Genomic DNA, 15,163 nt, shown 5'->3' with positions numbered 1-15,163 from the left:
CTCATAGCGCGAAAGATCATATATATGTGTACATATATAGTTCACTCAATATGGTGCAAGTTGTTAGCTAAATTGATACAACAGAAGGGCTTCCACTTGAAATATCGTCCTCTCTCAAGGATGTAAATGAGTATCCATGAGATCCTCACAGTGCATAATGGAAAGTATTGCTTTGTCATCTGCCTACATGCATATGAGTGGCAGTAGTGGGCCAACCATCATTCATATTTAGTATGAGAGAAATGAGAAATGCACAATGTGAGACTGAGAAATACAAGTCTACATACCCTACTAGAATAGACTGGACTCGATATTCCTTAATTATGTTCATTACTATCCAGTCAAACATACCAAACATGCAACAAGAGCACAAAGCATTGAAAGCTAATGTTCTGAGTCTGAAAGTATTGACCAGCCACGATTAAAAAAATAAAAAACAAATACCTACTTGGGCTGTCGATGAAATGGAAGCAAAACACGAATTGTAACATATGCAAAATGCAGCCTCCAATCACCCTTTTTCTTGACTTCGTTTTCAAATGATAAAGTTTCTCACTAGCAATGGTTGTGGATACTTCTCTTCAGCAGACGCAATAGGGCAGAGCAGTCAGATACGCACATTCAGATCAAATTGACCCATACGTTCTGTCACCTGTTCTTTTTGATCCTTGAGCCGAAGAAGTTGGTGGACGTTCCCACGATGCTTGATTCACAAAAGGACTATTAGCATCCCCTGATCGTGCATAGTTGTGCCCTCCTCCACTCACCTTCATAGTTTCAGTTTAGAAAGAGAATTTTCACAGTGCATTCCGATAAAGGAGAGTAAAAGAGATGACTGAAAAATGTGAGCCTTCAAATACAATATTCAAAAAGATCAGGAGACTCGAGAGTATGTTTTATGAGTCGAAAAAATAACAGTTCAACCACTTCTTAATCAGCATCTTCGCCTCCGCGTGGCATTAATTCCCAGCTTTGAGGTAAAATTCACACTCAACCAATCCCTCCCAGTAACATCGGTGGAAATTTAACACGTAATGGTGAATGTGGCTCTTATAATCATTATTGCCTAAATGTTCTTTAATTTTTTATCTTTTCTTTCTTTGCTAAATTTTCCCTTGAATTGAGGAGTGGTGCTCCAACAGAGACCCTCCCCCTCCTTTATCAACTAGCTTCAAGAATCCCAAAATCTGAACTGCTAAATGACAGGGAACTCTACTTACAGTTTCAAGACATGCCGATATTATTGACATTCCGGGAAGCGCATCAAGCCCATGCTGCATATAATATTAGATACTTTACAATTTTGCAAAAGACAATTTATATCCATGAGAAAGAAATATATATTAAGAAAAAAAAAAAAGATGAGAAAGAAAGATATATTGAGTAAAAAATTTGAAAAAAAAAAAAAAAAAAAGAAAGAAACTCTTAAGACCAATAACCAGATGCAAATAAAATCTACCCGGCTTTCCATTCGCGTCTTATAAATAAACCCTCCACAGCAGAACAGTGTAAATCCGACAATGAATCTGCTCCATGAGATTCCAGTAAGGAAATAAGCCACGAGTAATAAAATTTAGCGAGGATATATGTAATACTAATGTTTTCTTGCACAAATTGAACATTCTCAACTTGGATGGCAAATAATACCAGAAGCATTTGAACGCTACGCAAAATAATATGTGATGCCAATGAACTAATGATTGGATGCTTGGAACACAAGATAAAAGAATCTAGAGGAATTTGACATACACACAAGATAGGATCCCAAATATAGCCCATCCTCTTGTAGATTCTCCGCCTTCAATTTGCCTGTATTCTGTACAAGTTAACAAATAAATTTCAACATGTTAAGCGATAATGGACTTGTACAAGAGCACTTATCAGAAACACATATCAGGAAGTCAAGGGCTAGTCGATATTATGTGCACAGTTACCATTTAGCTGATAGGAAATTACTAGAGATATATTCTAAGACCTGACTCTTTTTAAAGTATATTTCATGGTAGCAGGTTATAAATTGTAGAATTTGCATTCCACAAAGAGCATTGAATGTTGTCGCAGAATCTTAACTTAAAGTTATTCAAACAGAACCAGGATGGAAAGATGCACAACTACTACTTTATGTGGTTTTCCTAACTTTAAAAAGATGTGATACAACCAAAAGAAAGATTAATGCCCAATCTGGCCCAGATAAGCTACTCCAGAATGACAGTTTCTGCAGTGGAATGTTGTGGCAAGATGTAGATTGTGGGGAGAAAAACAAATGTAAGAATGCATCTTTTCAGATTTAAAATCTGTCTTTGCGTTGTCTTCTCAATACACTGGATCAAGTTAAATTCTAAACTTCCTCGAGCATAAAACAAGATTACATTTGTGTAAAGAAAGAAAAGTATGAAACCAACAAGGAGAGTTTGCCATTGAAATAAATCGCATGAGAGGGTCATTTCTTATCATACATTTCTGCCAATCTTACCATGCCTCCTTAATAAATATTGCGAAAGAAACGATTGGAAAGGCCGTTTTAGCCAAAGAAGCAAGATTGGCGTGAATATGAGTTGTTCCCGGTGCATCCAAGAAGTGTGGAAGATTCAGATATAAAATGTCAGTTTGAATAGTAGACATGCGAGGGACCATCAAGATAGACAAGAAGATCAAATCCAAAACATGAAGAATTGAGCAGGGCTTGCTAAGGAAGGTAGTTGAGAATTGCGATACAACATCTTTTGTTAATTTTAGTCTAAGGTCAAGAAAATCAAATATATAATAAACAAATCAAAATCATAGTTTTGGGCTCAAAGCAATCCCAATATTGCGGTGTTAATTTTTAGTTCCTCGAGTCAAGGGAGGAGAATCTTTTGGCACTACTTCAATCAACCAGGAGCAAATGATGCTCTTTTAGGTGTATAGTTTGGGGGCAAGAGATGAGATATAAAGAGTGGAAGAGAAACCTAACAATGACCAACTGACACTTACCACACTTTTTTGCAAGGGTAAACTGAATTGGATCATAATTTTCTATCGGGATAGTAAATTCAACTTCATAAGGATTATCACGAGCTTTTTCACCTGCAAAGTGAGAAGCAGAAGCTCATAGATAGCAGTAAGAACAGATAACCACTCTCTGTTAAAGGATAAATTTTACTATTAAACATAATTGTTGAAACAATTTACATCTCCAATCCACAAGTATCGTCGTGGGTGATAAAGTTGTTGGCGGGCTGCCATTTGCTCCCGAGCCAGACAATTTTACCTCCAATCCTTTTTCCGGAGAAATCTGGAAGAGATGTTAAAAGAAATACTAGTCATGCAGAACCAAATCAAACAATTATGTGTTTCTAGCTTGTATTAACACAGAGGATTCTAAAAAGTAAGAACCTTGATTGTTGGTTTTCGTACTAAACCAGAAAGCGAAGCAACTGCAGTCATATAAAGAGTTACATGCATTTGCTCAGTTGTGAAACTGCACCACCAATGAGGATAAAGTTGATTAAAACTAATATTGCATAACTTGTAAGCATCAACATAAAGTTAATTTATGTAGTGAAATAGATAGTGATAGATAAGGAATTCATAGGAAAGTGGACAAATATGTTTCGCACCATAAATACAAATTCCTCTCTATAGCACAATAATTGTCCTACACTCCATGTTTCCATCTTGGCAAGTCCAGAAAACAAATATCATCTTATCACCCAACCCACCCACATCCTAAGGAAGAGACATTTTCTTCCATTTTTCAATTAAAGGCGAATTTTAACTTAATAAAATAACTCAGAGTCAGCTTATCAGTTATCACGTGTTCCCTGTTCCAAAAAATTTCTACTCAAACTTCTTTTTTATACTTTAAGTTTATGAGGATGTTCAAGACATTGATTTGATGTGCATAAATGTCCTTGATATGGATGTGACTCCATAAAAGCAATGAAATAAAGTGACAATCTAAGCTGGCCAGAGAGATGGAAGTTTACTGCTGTAAGTAAAGGGGCAAGTAAAAATATAATGACGTGTGGATAAATTACAAGAAGAATGGAATTTTTAAGGTAGCCCTCAAATGATTTTATTAGTTTCTTATGAGCACAAAATTCTCTTAGAAAAATAAATCTTGTACCTGAATTCATTATAAGCCTTGTCATATCCAACTTGAGTCATGCCATTATAAACCTACAAATTTAAGGGATTCCATCAAATCATCGACTATGCACCCACAAGTTGTTAGCAAGGGTAACGAAGGTATTTTACGATTTCCCATGACCGTGGATTGAAACCAACTGTGAAGCCTTCAAATACTCGGAGACCTGGCTTCTCGCATTGCATGGCAAGCTCGACAAGCACTCTAGTAAGAAAGTAGAAACAGTGGCATAATTTACAAAGTTGAACATCTAATCAACTAAATGTTACAGGAGTTCTTCCATTACATCATTAAGAGGCTTCATTATTGTACAGGATAGGAGAGTAGCAGAAAGCCTAACAATAACATGCAAACCTGCATGTGGATTCATATGTTACGTTGCAAATGCATCCACCACCTGAAACAATCAAATAGAAGTAAAATACTGGGAATAGATACTTAAGCAACAAAATATGATACACCCCAAGAAAATAAAACCACAAACAACAAATTTCGCATTAATTAGGTCTGGTGCCGCGTAAAAAACATATTATAAAGTACACTTGCAAAATTATTAAGTTCACCTTCTGAAATATGTAAGAGCTGTGCTTATAAATGGTTTTATATTTCACAAAATGGTTACTATGAGTACAGATATCTGTATTGTGTGTGTGTGAGAGAGAGAGGAATTATTCCAACTTCAGTCTGATAACCACCCACAAAAATGTATCAAACTTATCATTCTGATTGACTGTTTAAGAGGAATAAAACATCGCAAATCCCATATTCCAATGCGCATAAAACAGACAATTAGCCTGTTATGATCAAAATGACAACCATTGGGTATTTGCTAAGCATATATAAATTTAAGCATATATAAATTCGATCCGCATGTAAAATGAAGCCTCACATGTTACCAAATATAGCGGTGAATATGATTTGTTGCTAATTTTCAGGGATTGTATCTTTAATTTATTTAGTTTCCTTTTAGATCAAATAACTGTAAATATATATACAATACACAACACAATGTAAAGGCAAGTTTGTTTGACAGAAATTTCATGCAATTTGTTCGGTCTTTTTGTCATCGTATCAGAGCTAGGGTTCTAAGCTCTTACCCGCTGTGAATCTCGTCTCGTTCGGTGTATTGGGGACCATCGTCGGTGCCTCTCCGGGAGATCTCTGTTTTGGATGTTGGGCGTGTGGGTTCGGTCGCCCTTCTGCGTATTTCAGGTTCGATTGTCTTCTGCGTATTTCCGGTTTCTCTCAAAGTTTCAGCAGGTTTTACCTCCGTTTCTTAGGTGTATTGTGTTGTCTCTGGTCGTTGATTCGTGTAGGTGCCTAGTGCATTTCTTGTAGTCGGACTGTGGTGTTTGATTAATTGCTGTCTGTGGCTCATTTAGTTGTTTCAGTTCCGGCTCGTTATTTTATTTCAATTTCAGCACATGGTTTATTTTTTTTGGTATGGGTTCTTCATTTGGTTGAATATTTTATTCATCATGCCATTTGATAAGTTAGACTCATTTATTATCCGCTTCAATGGAAAAAATTACTCGGCTTGGGAATTCCAATTCCAATTATTTGTGAAAGGAAAAGAGTTGTGGGGACATCTTGATGGTAGTGATCCCGCTCCTAAAGATGTTGAGGCTTTGTCGAAGTGGGAAATTAAGGATGCTCAAGTTATGACTTGGATCCTTAGTTCAGTCGAACCGCACCTTATTCTCAATCTGAGACCTTACCAAACTGCTGCTGCTATGTGGGATTACATTAGTAAGGTTTACAAACAAGACAACACAGCTCGACAATTTCAATTGGAGTATGAGATGGCTAATTTTACACAAGGAAGTCTTTCGATTGAAGAATACTTTTTAGGTTTCAAAATCTTTGGACTGAATATTCAGATATAGTTTATGCTAATGTTACCGCGGTAGCCCTATCTGCTGTTCAAACTGTGCATGAGACAAGCAAGAGGGATCAATTCTTGATAAAGCTACGTCTCGAATTTGAGGCTGCAAGGTCTAATATGATGAATCGTCAACCTGTACCATCTCTAGATACTTGCTTGGGTGAACTTCGTGCGGAGCAACGTCTAGTTACTCAAGTTGCCATGAAGCATAGGGATACTATCAGTGCTCCTGTGGCTTATGCAGCACACTGCACAAGGAAGGAATAAGTGTCGTGACATGCATGTTGTCCAGTGCTATAATTGTAAAGCCTTTGGTCACATTTCTCGGGATTGTCCTAAGAAATACTGTAACTATTGCAAGAAACAAGGTCATCACATCTCTGTTTGTCCCATTCGGCCTCATAAAACTTCATCTAAACCATGGTTCTTTGACTCTGGAGCTTCTAATCATATGACCAACACCGTTATTCCTCTTTCCAATGTGAAAGAATACGATGGGAATCTAAAAATTCATACTGCTAATGGTAGTTCTCTGCCTATCAAAGTTGTTGGTGATCTTTTAGATTCCTTAACTAATTTTTTTGTATCTCCCAATCTTTCTACAAATTTAATTTCGGTTGGTCAATTAGTTGATAGTAATTATAATGTTCATTTCTCTCATTCTGGTTGTGTTGTGCAGGATCCGATGTCGAGGAAGATGATCGCGAAGGGCCTAAAGTGGGATAACTCTTTCCCTTGCATATTTCTCCTTTTCCTAGTTCTCCTTTACTTTCATTTGCATGTAATACTATTAGTACTGATAATAAATTGTGGCACAAACATTTAAGCCATCCAAACTCAGATGTACTTCGCACTTTATTTAATTCTAATTTATTAGGTAATAAAACATGTTCGTCTGAACTTTCTTTTGATTGCAATGCATGCAAACTTGGCAAAAGTAAAACTCTACCTTTTCCCTCTCATGGATCTCGTGCCTTACAATGTTTTGATATTATTCATAGTGATGTTTGGGGGATTTCACCTATTATTTCTCGTGCACGTTATAAGTACTTTGTTACATTTATTGATGACTTTAATCGTTTTACTTGGGTTTATTTTTTAAGAGCCAAATCAAAAGTCTTTTCAGTCTTTAAGCGTTTCCTGGCTCTTGTTGAGACTCAATTTTCTAGCCTCGTTAAGATCTTACAATCTAATTCTAAGGGGGAATATATATCCAATGAGTTTCAAAATTTTCTCCAAAGTAAGGGTATCATCTCTCAGCATTCTTGTCCTTCGACACCACAGCAAAACGGTGTTGCTGAAAGAAAGATTTGTCATCTCCTGGATATGATAAGAACACTCTTACTTGAATCATCGGTACCTTCTCGATTCTGATGTGAAGCACTTTCCACTTTGGTTCATTTAATTAATCGTTTGCCATCTCCTATTTTAAATCATGTTTCTCCATTCTTTAAGCTGTTTGGATATTCACCTTCCTATTCTGATCTGCGTACATTTGGTTGTGTTTGTTTTATACATCTTCCTGCTCATGAGCGACATAAACTTACTGCTCAGTCTGTTAAATGTGCTTTCCTTGGTTATGCTGTCTCTCAAAAAGGTTATATTTACTATGATTCTCATGCTAAACATATCCGCATTTCTAGGAATGTGGTTTTCTTTGAAAACCAATATTTTTTTCCGTCTCATTCTAAGCTACCCCCTACACCTTCATCTATCCTACCTAGCTTCTCTGATTCCCCAGATGTTATAGCACGATTTAAGCCAGGACTTGTGTATGAACGACGTAATCGTGGGTCTGATCCTCCTGCTGATATGCCCCGTCCTGATCTCGAACAGGCACCTGATCCTCCTACGGTTCCCATCTGTTTTCGTCGGTCTACTCGTCATTCTCGCTCACCCGATCGGTACGGTTTCTCACCTCCTGTTTCTCTTGTAGCTACTTTATCTGCTATTTCCATTCCCACTTGTTACAAACAGGCCATGGAACATGAGTGTTGGCAAAAGGCAATGCAAGCAGAACTTCAGGCCCTTGAGGAGAATCACACTTGGGACATTGTGCCTTGTCCTCCTACTGTGAAACCTATTGGGAGCAAATGGGTTTTCTATGTGAAACTTCATTCTGACAGCTCCTTGGATCGGTACAAAGCTCGTCTTGTAGCTCTGGGTAACAGACAGGAATATGGAGTTGACTATGAGGAGACACTTTCTCCCGTCGCCAAAATGACCACAATCAGGACGATCCTAACTATTGCTGCCTCAAACTCATGGAACCTATATCAGTTGGATGTGAAGAATGCCTTTCTTCATGGCGATCTTCACGAAGAGATTTTTATGAAGCTCCCTTTTGGTACGACTACTTCATCTCCTCATGATGTTTGTAGACTACGACGTTCTTTGTATGGACTCAAGCAGGCTCCCCGAGCTTGGTTTGAGAAGTTTCATAGCACACTCATTACCTTTAGTTTTGCACAGAGTCAATACGATTCTTCTCCCTTCTTCCACAAGTCTACCTCTGATATTGTATTCTCTTGGTTTACGTGGATGATATTATTATTACTGGCCCTGACTGTGATTTTATTTCAAAAGATCTCGGCCAACTCACATACTTCTTAGGACTCGAAGTTCGTCATCAGCCCAATGGTATTTTCTTAAACCAACATAAGTATATTCAGGATCTTATTGCGTTAGCTGGGTTGGAGAAGTCTTCTTTTATAGACTCGAAGTTCGTCATCAGCCCTATATTCAGGATCTTATTGCGTTAGCTGGGTTGGAGAAGTCTTCTTCTATGGATACTCTTATGGAAGTCAATGTAAAGTATCGGAAAGATGAAGGGGATCTTTTAGACGATCCTAATTTATATCGTCGCCTCGTTGGGAGTCTCATCTATTTGACTACCACTCGCCCAGATATCTCTTATGTCGTTCATCAGGTCAACCAGTTTATGTCTTCACCTCGACATCTTCATCTTGCGGCCGTTCGTCGTATTATTCGCTATATTCGTGGATCATCCACTCGTGGGTTATTTTTTCCTAAAGGGTCGTCTCTTCAGCTTTCTGCCTACAATGATGCTGATTGGGCTGGGTGTCTGGATACGCGTCGTTCTACTACGGGTTGGTGTATGTTTTTGGGTGATGCATTAATCTCTTGGAAATGTAAGAAACAGGATCGCGTCTCTAAATCATCTACTGAGGCTGAGCATCGTGCTATGTCTACAGCTTGTTCTAAGATTATTTGGTTACGAGGTCTTCTGGAGGAGCTTAGGTTTTCTCAAGATAATCCTACTCCTCTTCATGCGAACAACACTAGTGCTATTCAGATTGCAAATAATCCCATATTTCATGAGCGTACGAAGCACATTGAAGTTGATTGTCATTTTATTCGTGATACTTTGATGGATAGGGTGATATCTCTTCCCTACATTTCTTCTGATCTCCAAGTGGCAGATGTATTCACCAAAACATTGACTCGACTACGGTATCATTTCCTTGTTGGCAAATTGTTGTTGGTTGACCTCCCAGCATCAATTTGAGGGAAGTGTTGCCATATCTACCAACGAGTATTTGGGATATTTGGGAGAATGATTTGTTGCTAATTTTCAGGGATTGTATCTTTAATTTATTTAGTTTCCTTTTAGATCAAATAACTGTAAATATATATACAATACACAACACAATGTAAAGGCAAGTTTGTTTGACAGAAATTTCACGCAATTTGTTTGGTCTTTTTGTCATCACATACCTTTACATTGCCCATTCGAACAATCTCCACAAATGATATTAACCTGAAAACTCAGAAAGAAATTAGTTTAATCCGACATATTATTACTAACATGTGTGCATATTTATTTTTCACTTTTTTCCACAATTTAGAGTTTTAATCATATGGTATATGGAACATGATAATGTGATCAAGCGTACAAAGTTCTGAATCAATTCTTCAATGTCACTTTTCTAAAATGGTTTCAGAATTGAGACTAAAAGAAAGAAAAACGAGTACCCACAAGACTAAGAAGTTGCAAAGAAAATGGGCATCGTACAACTTACCTGAGATGTTCGTCCCAATTTATCAAAACTTTCCTCGCATTTCACCAGGTCACCATTGTAGTACTCCTAGATGTGTAAAAAAGTATGCAAATTAATGTTAGGTTGTTCACGTCATATAACAAGCTTTGCTGGTAAACCGACTATTACTTTTATAACACCTTAAGCAATAAGGTTAAATAAATTTTCTCATCATCCCAGTGCCATTGTTAATGCCGGAAACTCAAACTCTCCAGCCTTGGGGAGGATTCAGTACTGCCCCATAACTTTGAATGGGACAGCTTTTAAGAAGACTACCATAGCATTTATTTCAGAATATTAAAAAATGAGTTTTTGAAAAAAGAGATATTAAAGTTTTCAGATTATTGCTTGTAGACAAGAAAACTAATAACATTCCACAGGTGTGATTATTTACTTATTCTTTGGCAAATTTACACGACCAGACCGCCAATCCAAGAATAGATCAACTAGGATTCCAAAAAAGCATAAAGAGGCAACTTTCATGTTCAGACAAACTAACTTTAAATGCAAAACATCAGATAATTAATAGATGAACCACAAGATTTGTGTATTTCACACAGCAACATTGAGATACAGGTTGTTCATGTGATAAAGAAAACGGAAATTCACTTTCTTCATTTTCTATTTTTCTGGTCTTCATTTTTTTTGACGAGTAAACTGCACTTTCCAATGTTCTAATTAAGAATAATCACATATTCTGAAGATGTTAGTACACAATATACATGAGAGGGAACCGTTTATACCTTGGCTCTTTGGCTTTGGTACCTTTGGTGGGATAAAGTTGGGTCAAGCGCTCAGTTAACTTGTTCGGTTCTTGGGTACAATTGAATGAGCTTACTGTAGTGGTGAGCATTAAAATGTATATGTATTCAAGATTCTATTCCTGGTGATACAGTTGCAGAAATACTTTCCAAACCTATATCTATATTGATGAAACTCTGCATTGAATGATTTGGACCCTGAATGGCGATTAGAATCTTTTATGTTCAAGGTGCTATTCCAGGTGATATAGTTGCAGAAGAATCTTTCGGTCAAACCTACATTTTTAAGTGTCATTGTTCATGTTCTTCAATTTAAGCTCCCTTGGATGATATTTAACATATTTTGGATTCATTATGGCTATAGAAATTGCATCTATAATCATGCTCTTATTTCACATGGCAATTTGGGAAATGGTAACCAGCTGGACATTTTTCTTTTTCTCTTACTATGGTTTCACCTTGGGGACGCTTTACTCATCTGATATCTCTTCATGGTAGCCCATTGACCTGGTGGATTTTATCGTTTAAGAATCCATCATTAATTTTGTTTTGCAAGTGCTTGAATCTGTGATTAGTCGGCACTGTGTGAATGCATAACAGAACTAGATATGACTATAATTCTTCCACTACGTCTCAGCCTGAACATCCATTGTAGGATCTTGTTTCGGATGACAAAAGTAATGTGTTTGGCAAGTCACTCGAAGTATTGCTCACTGAATGAATATATAGCTGTACAAATACAAGATGCTAAGTGGCTCCAGGAAACTAGTAACATAGGCTAATACAGTTGAAACTGTACAAGATAACTAGTAACCTACTCTAATACAATTGGAACTATACAACATAATAATCTAATACAATTAGGACTGCACAAGATAACTAGTAACCTAGTTGTATTTTCTAATACAATTGGCATTACTTAAAATTTACTTACTCTTGATTTACAGTTACAGCACAAAATTGTTCACTCAAGCTGAGGGTTTTTTTATTATCTGGTATACATTGTTTTTGCCAATTATGTGGATTTCCTTGAATTTGTGATCTCTTTTCCAGCATATAGTTAGAGAAATGAACACCCAGCCAAATTTCACGTATTGGTGCTACAGATCATATTAACAGAATTTATAATTCACAATCTGAGTTGGTCAATTTTCCAACAAAGAGAAAAGATGATGAATCAATGTTAATAATGCATTTCAAAGTGTGAATGCAGGGAAAGTCAATTCTCAAATCTTTTTTTAATGTCTATGAAATCTCACACTGAATTTATATATAAAGAGCTCAATTGTTCAATGTTAGGCCTTCATCACCAGTTAATCATTTTGGCCAGCATCTCTCGTAGGAATAATTAGCATATGCTACACTTACATTACTTAATCGTGCTGACAACAAAAGAGTCCATTTGTTGGCTTTTATCTCTTAACCAAATTTTCACAAAAAGAGAAATTTTTCTATCCCCTCCGATCTCCTGAGATCACATTTTTCCCTGGCAACCATAGTGACCAGTAGAGAGAGTGGGATGGATGAAGATAATAAGAAGATGCATTCACATACAAAGAGAAACATTTTTCAATGGAATGTGAACAATGTGATAGAAGGCTCATAATTATCTAGAAGCTTGTAAGGAAATCTCATATATCTAGAAGTTTGTAAGGAAGTCTCATATACCTTGCCTAAACCATATATGTGTCAATTATAACCTGCTTTAGCTTACATAGATAACTTTGATAATTTAAAATAGGCTATCAGACTTACTTGAACAAAGTTGGCACGTCCAGAACTGGCGGCAAAATAATTGAACCTATCAAATCTTCCAAAATCGACGTAGCCCTATCAGTCCACAATCACATGAAAAACAATTTGCATCACGACATATCGATGTGAACACCAATAAATTTGACAAGCTCAGAAACTGGAGGTATGTAAATACATAACCAAGCACATCCAATTAAAGCTAAAATGTTACTAAGAATTGGATTCGTGGGTTTGCTCGAAGAGTTTCAAGTATGAGTCTCCATCACCTGGTTCATGAAATTAAAATGTGATTTTTTGCTAACAATCACTGCCTTTTCTTTTGTTCCTATGTTAAGTACAAAGAATCTTTTAAATGGCCTGCATTATTCCAGCTCTCTCAATTCGATCACTATCATAATATATTGTCTTCTGTTTTTACTGTTATCGTTGCTCAAGATGGAGAATCTTTGTTATTTGTGCTACAGACTCACCTAAATATCTTGCTTATTTGTGTATGAGTAGAATAAAACACGAGTCAGGTCTAATGGCAGGGAAATAGATCAAAGTAAAAAATCTTTATTTTAATATGTTCTTATTTGTGTAGTTGTCTTAAAACAATATCTGACTGCCAATTTCCATCACAACTTATATCGGCCATATACAAAGGCCACAAAGTCACAACGTAGGTATTTGGGGTTTGAATGGGTACGCTATTCATAATCATGATGACGCAATTACAAGATCGTATTGAAGATTTCTCCTGTCATTCAAACAGATCACCCATTTGACAGTCTTTTGTAAGGAAACAACAAGACAAACATTGAGCATAATCAGAAAATACTAGTCTTAGATATGCGAGATCACCTGGTTTTGCTTTGTACGAGCTACCAACTCCTTGACACTATTAAATTTGCTATAAAAATGAGTCTACAGAGGCAGCATATTATGTATCCTATTTGATCCAAAATTCTATTGTAAGGTCGGTTACATTACTGAGCAGTAATTCCAGGGCATATAAGAATGTATTGCTCTTCCACAATCCAAAATTGAAGGGAAACAATCTTCATAGACACATGTGAAAAATAAACTGATAAGAAAACCATGGGCTAAGTTACCATCTGCGATCTAGCCTCCACATCTTTACAAAATCGTAGTGCCAAATCAGCGCTCTGCACAAGTATAGAGATAGAAAACTAGGCCTTAACACAGTTATCTAGGAGCATTATATCTGACCTATACCTGAAACTCCAAAAAGTTCTAATGCTTGATTTTCATACGCAACATTACCTGATCTCCCTCGTACTCGAAATGATGTCCAATCCAGCTACTCTGAGCAAAGACTTGAGATAAAACAAGTTCAAAACTTAAATTCTACTGAATTACTTCAACATGTAGGATTTTTATTCCTCAAACCACAGGAAAAATGCAAATAACAGTGCCATTATTTCTAGATAAGATTCCAAGATCACATACAATATTATTAATCAAGAAACTATTCTCGTGCCAATTTGAAAGATAAAGCTCACCCACCAAAAACCTCATCTTTGACAGGAGTTAGGTAACATTAACAAGATATCAACTCTATGTTAACGTAACTACTTGATGGCCTTATTCCCCTAATTATTATTATTATTATTATTATTATTATTATTATTATTTGAAAAAGATGCTTAAAAATGCAACATTGCATCATAAAGGATACAAAATCATGAATATAGCTGGAATTGTCAAGAACGTAACAACTGGTACTCGGCACAACAACTGAAGCAGCTCCAAGGGCTTGAAAAATAACAGCTGAAATTTATATAAACAAATTTAAGATTCGGATTAATCGAATCCCTAAACAAAATAAATACTAAATGGTTGTAAATAAAGCTCGTTCAGAAGTGAAGTGACTTTTACCTGCAACAGTAGTAATTAAAAAACCACGCATAGGAATAGCATCTACCGGAGATCTCATACTCAAAATCAGCATTTCCTCATTTACACCTAACAACGAAAACGCAAATCTAAGCCCCTCGTTCGCTGGTGGCCTTTAGTTGTAAAAAACTATATCTTGAATAGTAATTTTTGGATAAGTGTGGGTTAAAAGTGTAGAAAATCTAAGTATAGAAAATTTTATCGTGGAAAAATTAGAGTACATCAAACAACGGCTAAATTCAACGGTTGAAATTTCTTAGAGATAGGGAATATCAAAATTGCCCTTGCTACAGGCAGTGACGAGGACAAGGAAGGGAATCAAGGGATTGATATTAGGCCCCATAGTTTACTTTCATTTAAAATAAGATTTTGTAACTGTGATTTTATTTTTATTTTTATTTTTTAAATGGGGATTAAAAAGTATGAAAATATTTAGGTTTATATGTAAATTATTGGAAAAATTGTAGCAACGATTCCTAACTTTTTTATTTTTTGCAAATTTTATCATAATCTTCAATTTGTGTTAGAGAAAATCTTGAACTTTTTAAAATATGCATCTGGAGTCCGAATGGTGGATTCCGTCCATTTGACCAAGGAAGTCAAAATTAATTTTTGACCAAATTAAAAGGACAAAATAGTAAGTTAGCATTTTTCTTACATTTAAATAAAATAA

General features: G+C 36.2%; 1 protein-coding gene across 2 annotated transcripts; it reads right to left on the bottom strand.

Moving 5' to 3' along the window:
- Window positions 1-207: 207 nt before the first annotated feature.
- LOC111397218 lies at window positions 208-14,681 on the bottom strand. Of its 2 annotated transcripts, XM_023024009.1 has the most exons (17): window positions 14,473-14,679; window positions 14,273-14,364; window positions 13,858-13,899; window positions 13,686-13,739; window positions 12,592-12,666; window positions 10,058-10,123; window positions 9,753-9,795; window positions 4,484-4,526; window positions 4,240-4,333; window positions 4,109-4,161; window positions 3,376-3,460; window positions 3,172-3,274; window positions 2,974-3,066; window positions 1,750-1,816; window positions 1,460-1,526; window positions 1,221-1,274; window positions 208-767 (listed from the first exon to the last, which is right to left on the bottom strand). In XM_023024009.1, exons 1-17 carry the CDS (start codon window positions 14,543-14,545, stop codon window positions 627-629), a joined length of 1,245 nt encoding a protein of 414 aa, XP_022879777.1. In that variant the 5' UTR covers window positions 14,546-14,679; the 3' UTR covers window positions 208-626. The 2 variants fall into 2 exon arrangements, with proteins under 2 accessions (XP_022879777.1, XP_022879778.1); XM_023024010.1 differs by lacking the exon at window positions 1,460-1,526 and having other exon boundaries at window positions 14,473-14,681.
- Between the last annotated feature and the right edge of the window lie 482 nt (window positions 14,682-15,163).

Source organism: Olea europaea, chromosome 7 (genome assembly GCF_002742605.1).
Source record: "Olea europaea var. sylvestris chromosome 7, O_europaea_v1, whole genome shotgun sequence".
Taxonomy (NCBI): Eukaryota; Viridiplantae; Streptophyta; class Magnoliopsida; order Lamiales; family Oleaceae; genus Olea; species Olea europaea.
Note: the sequence above shows the minus strand (reverse complement) of the source record. Positions and strands in the feature narration are given on the sequence as shown.

What these genes read in the sequence shown, in the direction of transcription:
- LOC111397218 (XM_023024009.1), bottom strand. Translation starts at nt 14,545, where the DNA reads ATGCTGATTTTGAGTATGAGATCTCCGGTAGATGCTATTCCTATGCGT. An exon ending in ACATATGAATCCACATGCAG is followed by an intron (nt 4,334 to 4,483) that starts GTTTGCATGTTA and finishes CTTTCTTACTAG; the next exon opens with AGTGCTTGTCGAGCTTGCCA. An exon ending in AGACGCGAATGGAAAGCCGG is followed by an intron (nt 1,275 to 1,459) that starts GTAGATTTTATT and finishes TATTATATGCAG; the next exon opens with CATGGGCTTGATGCGCTTCC.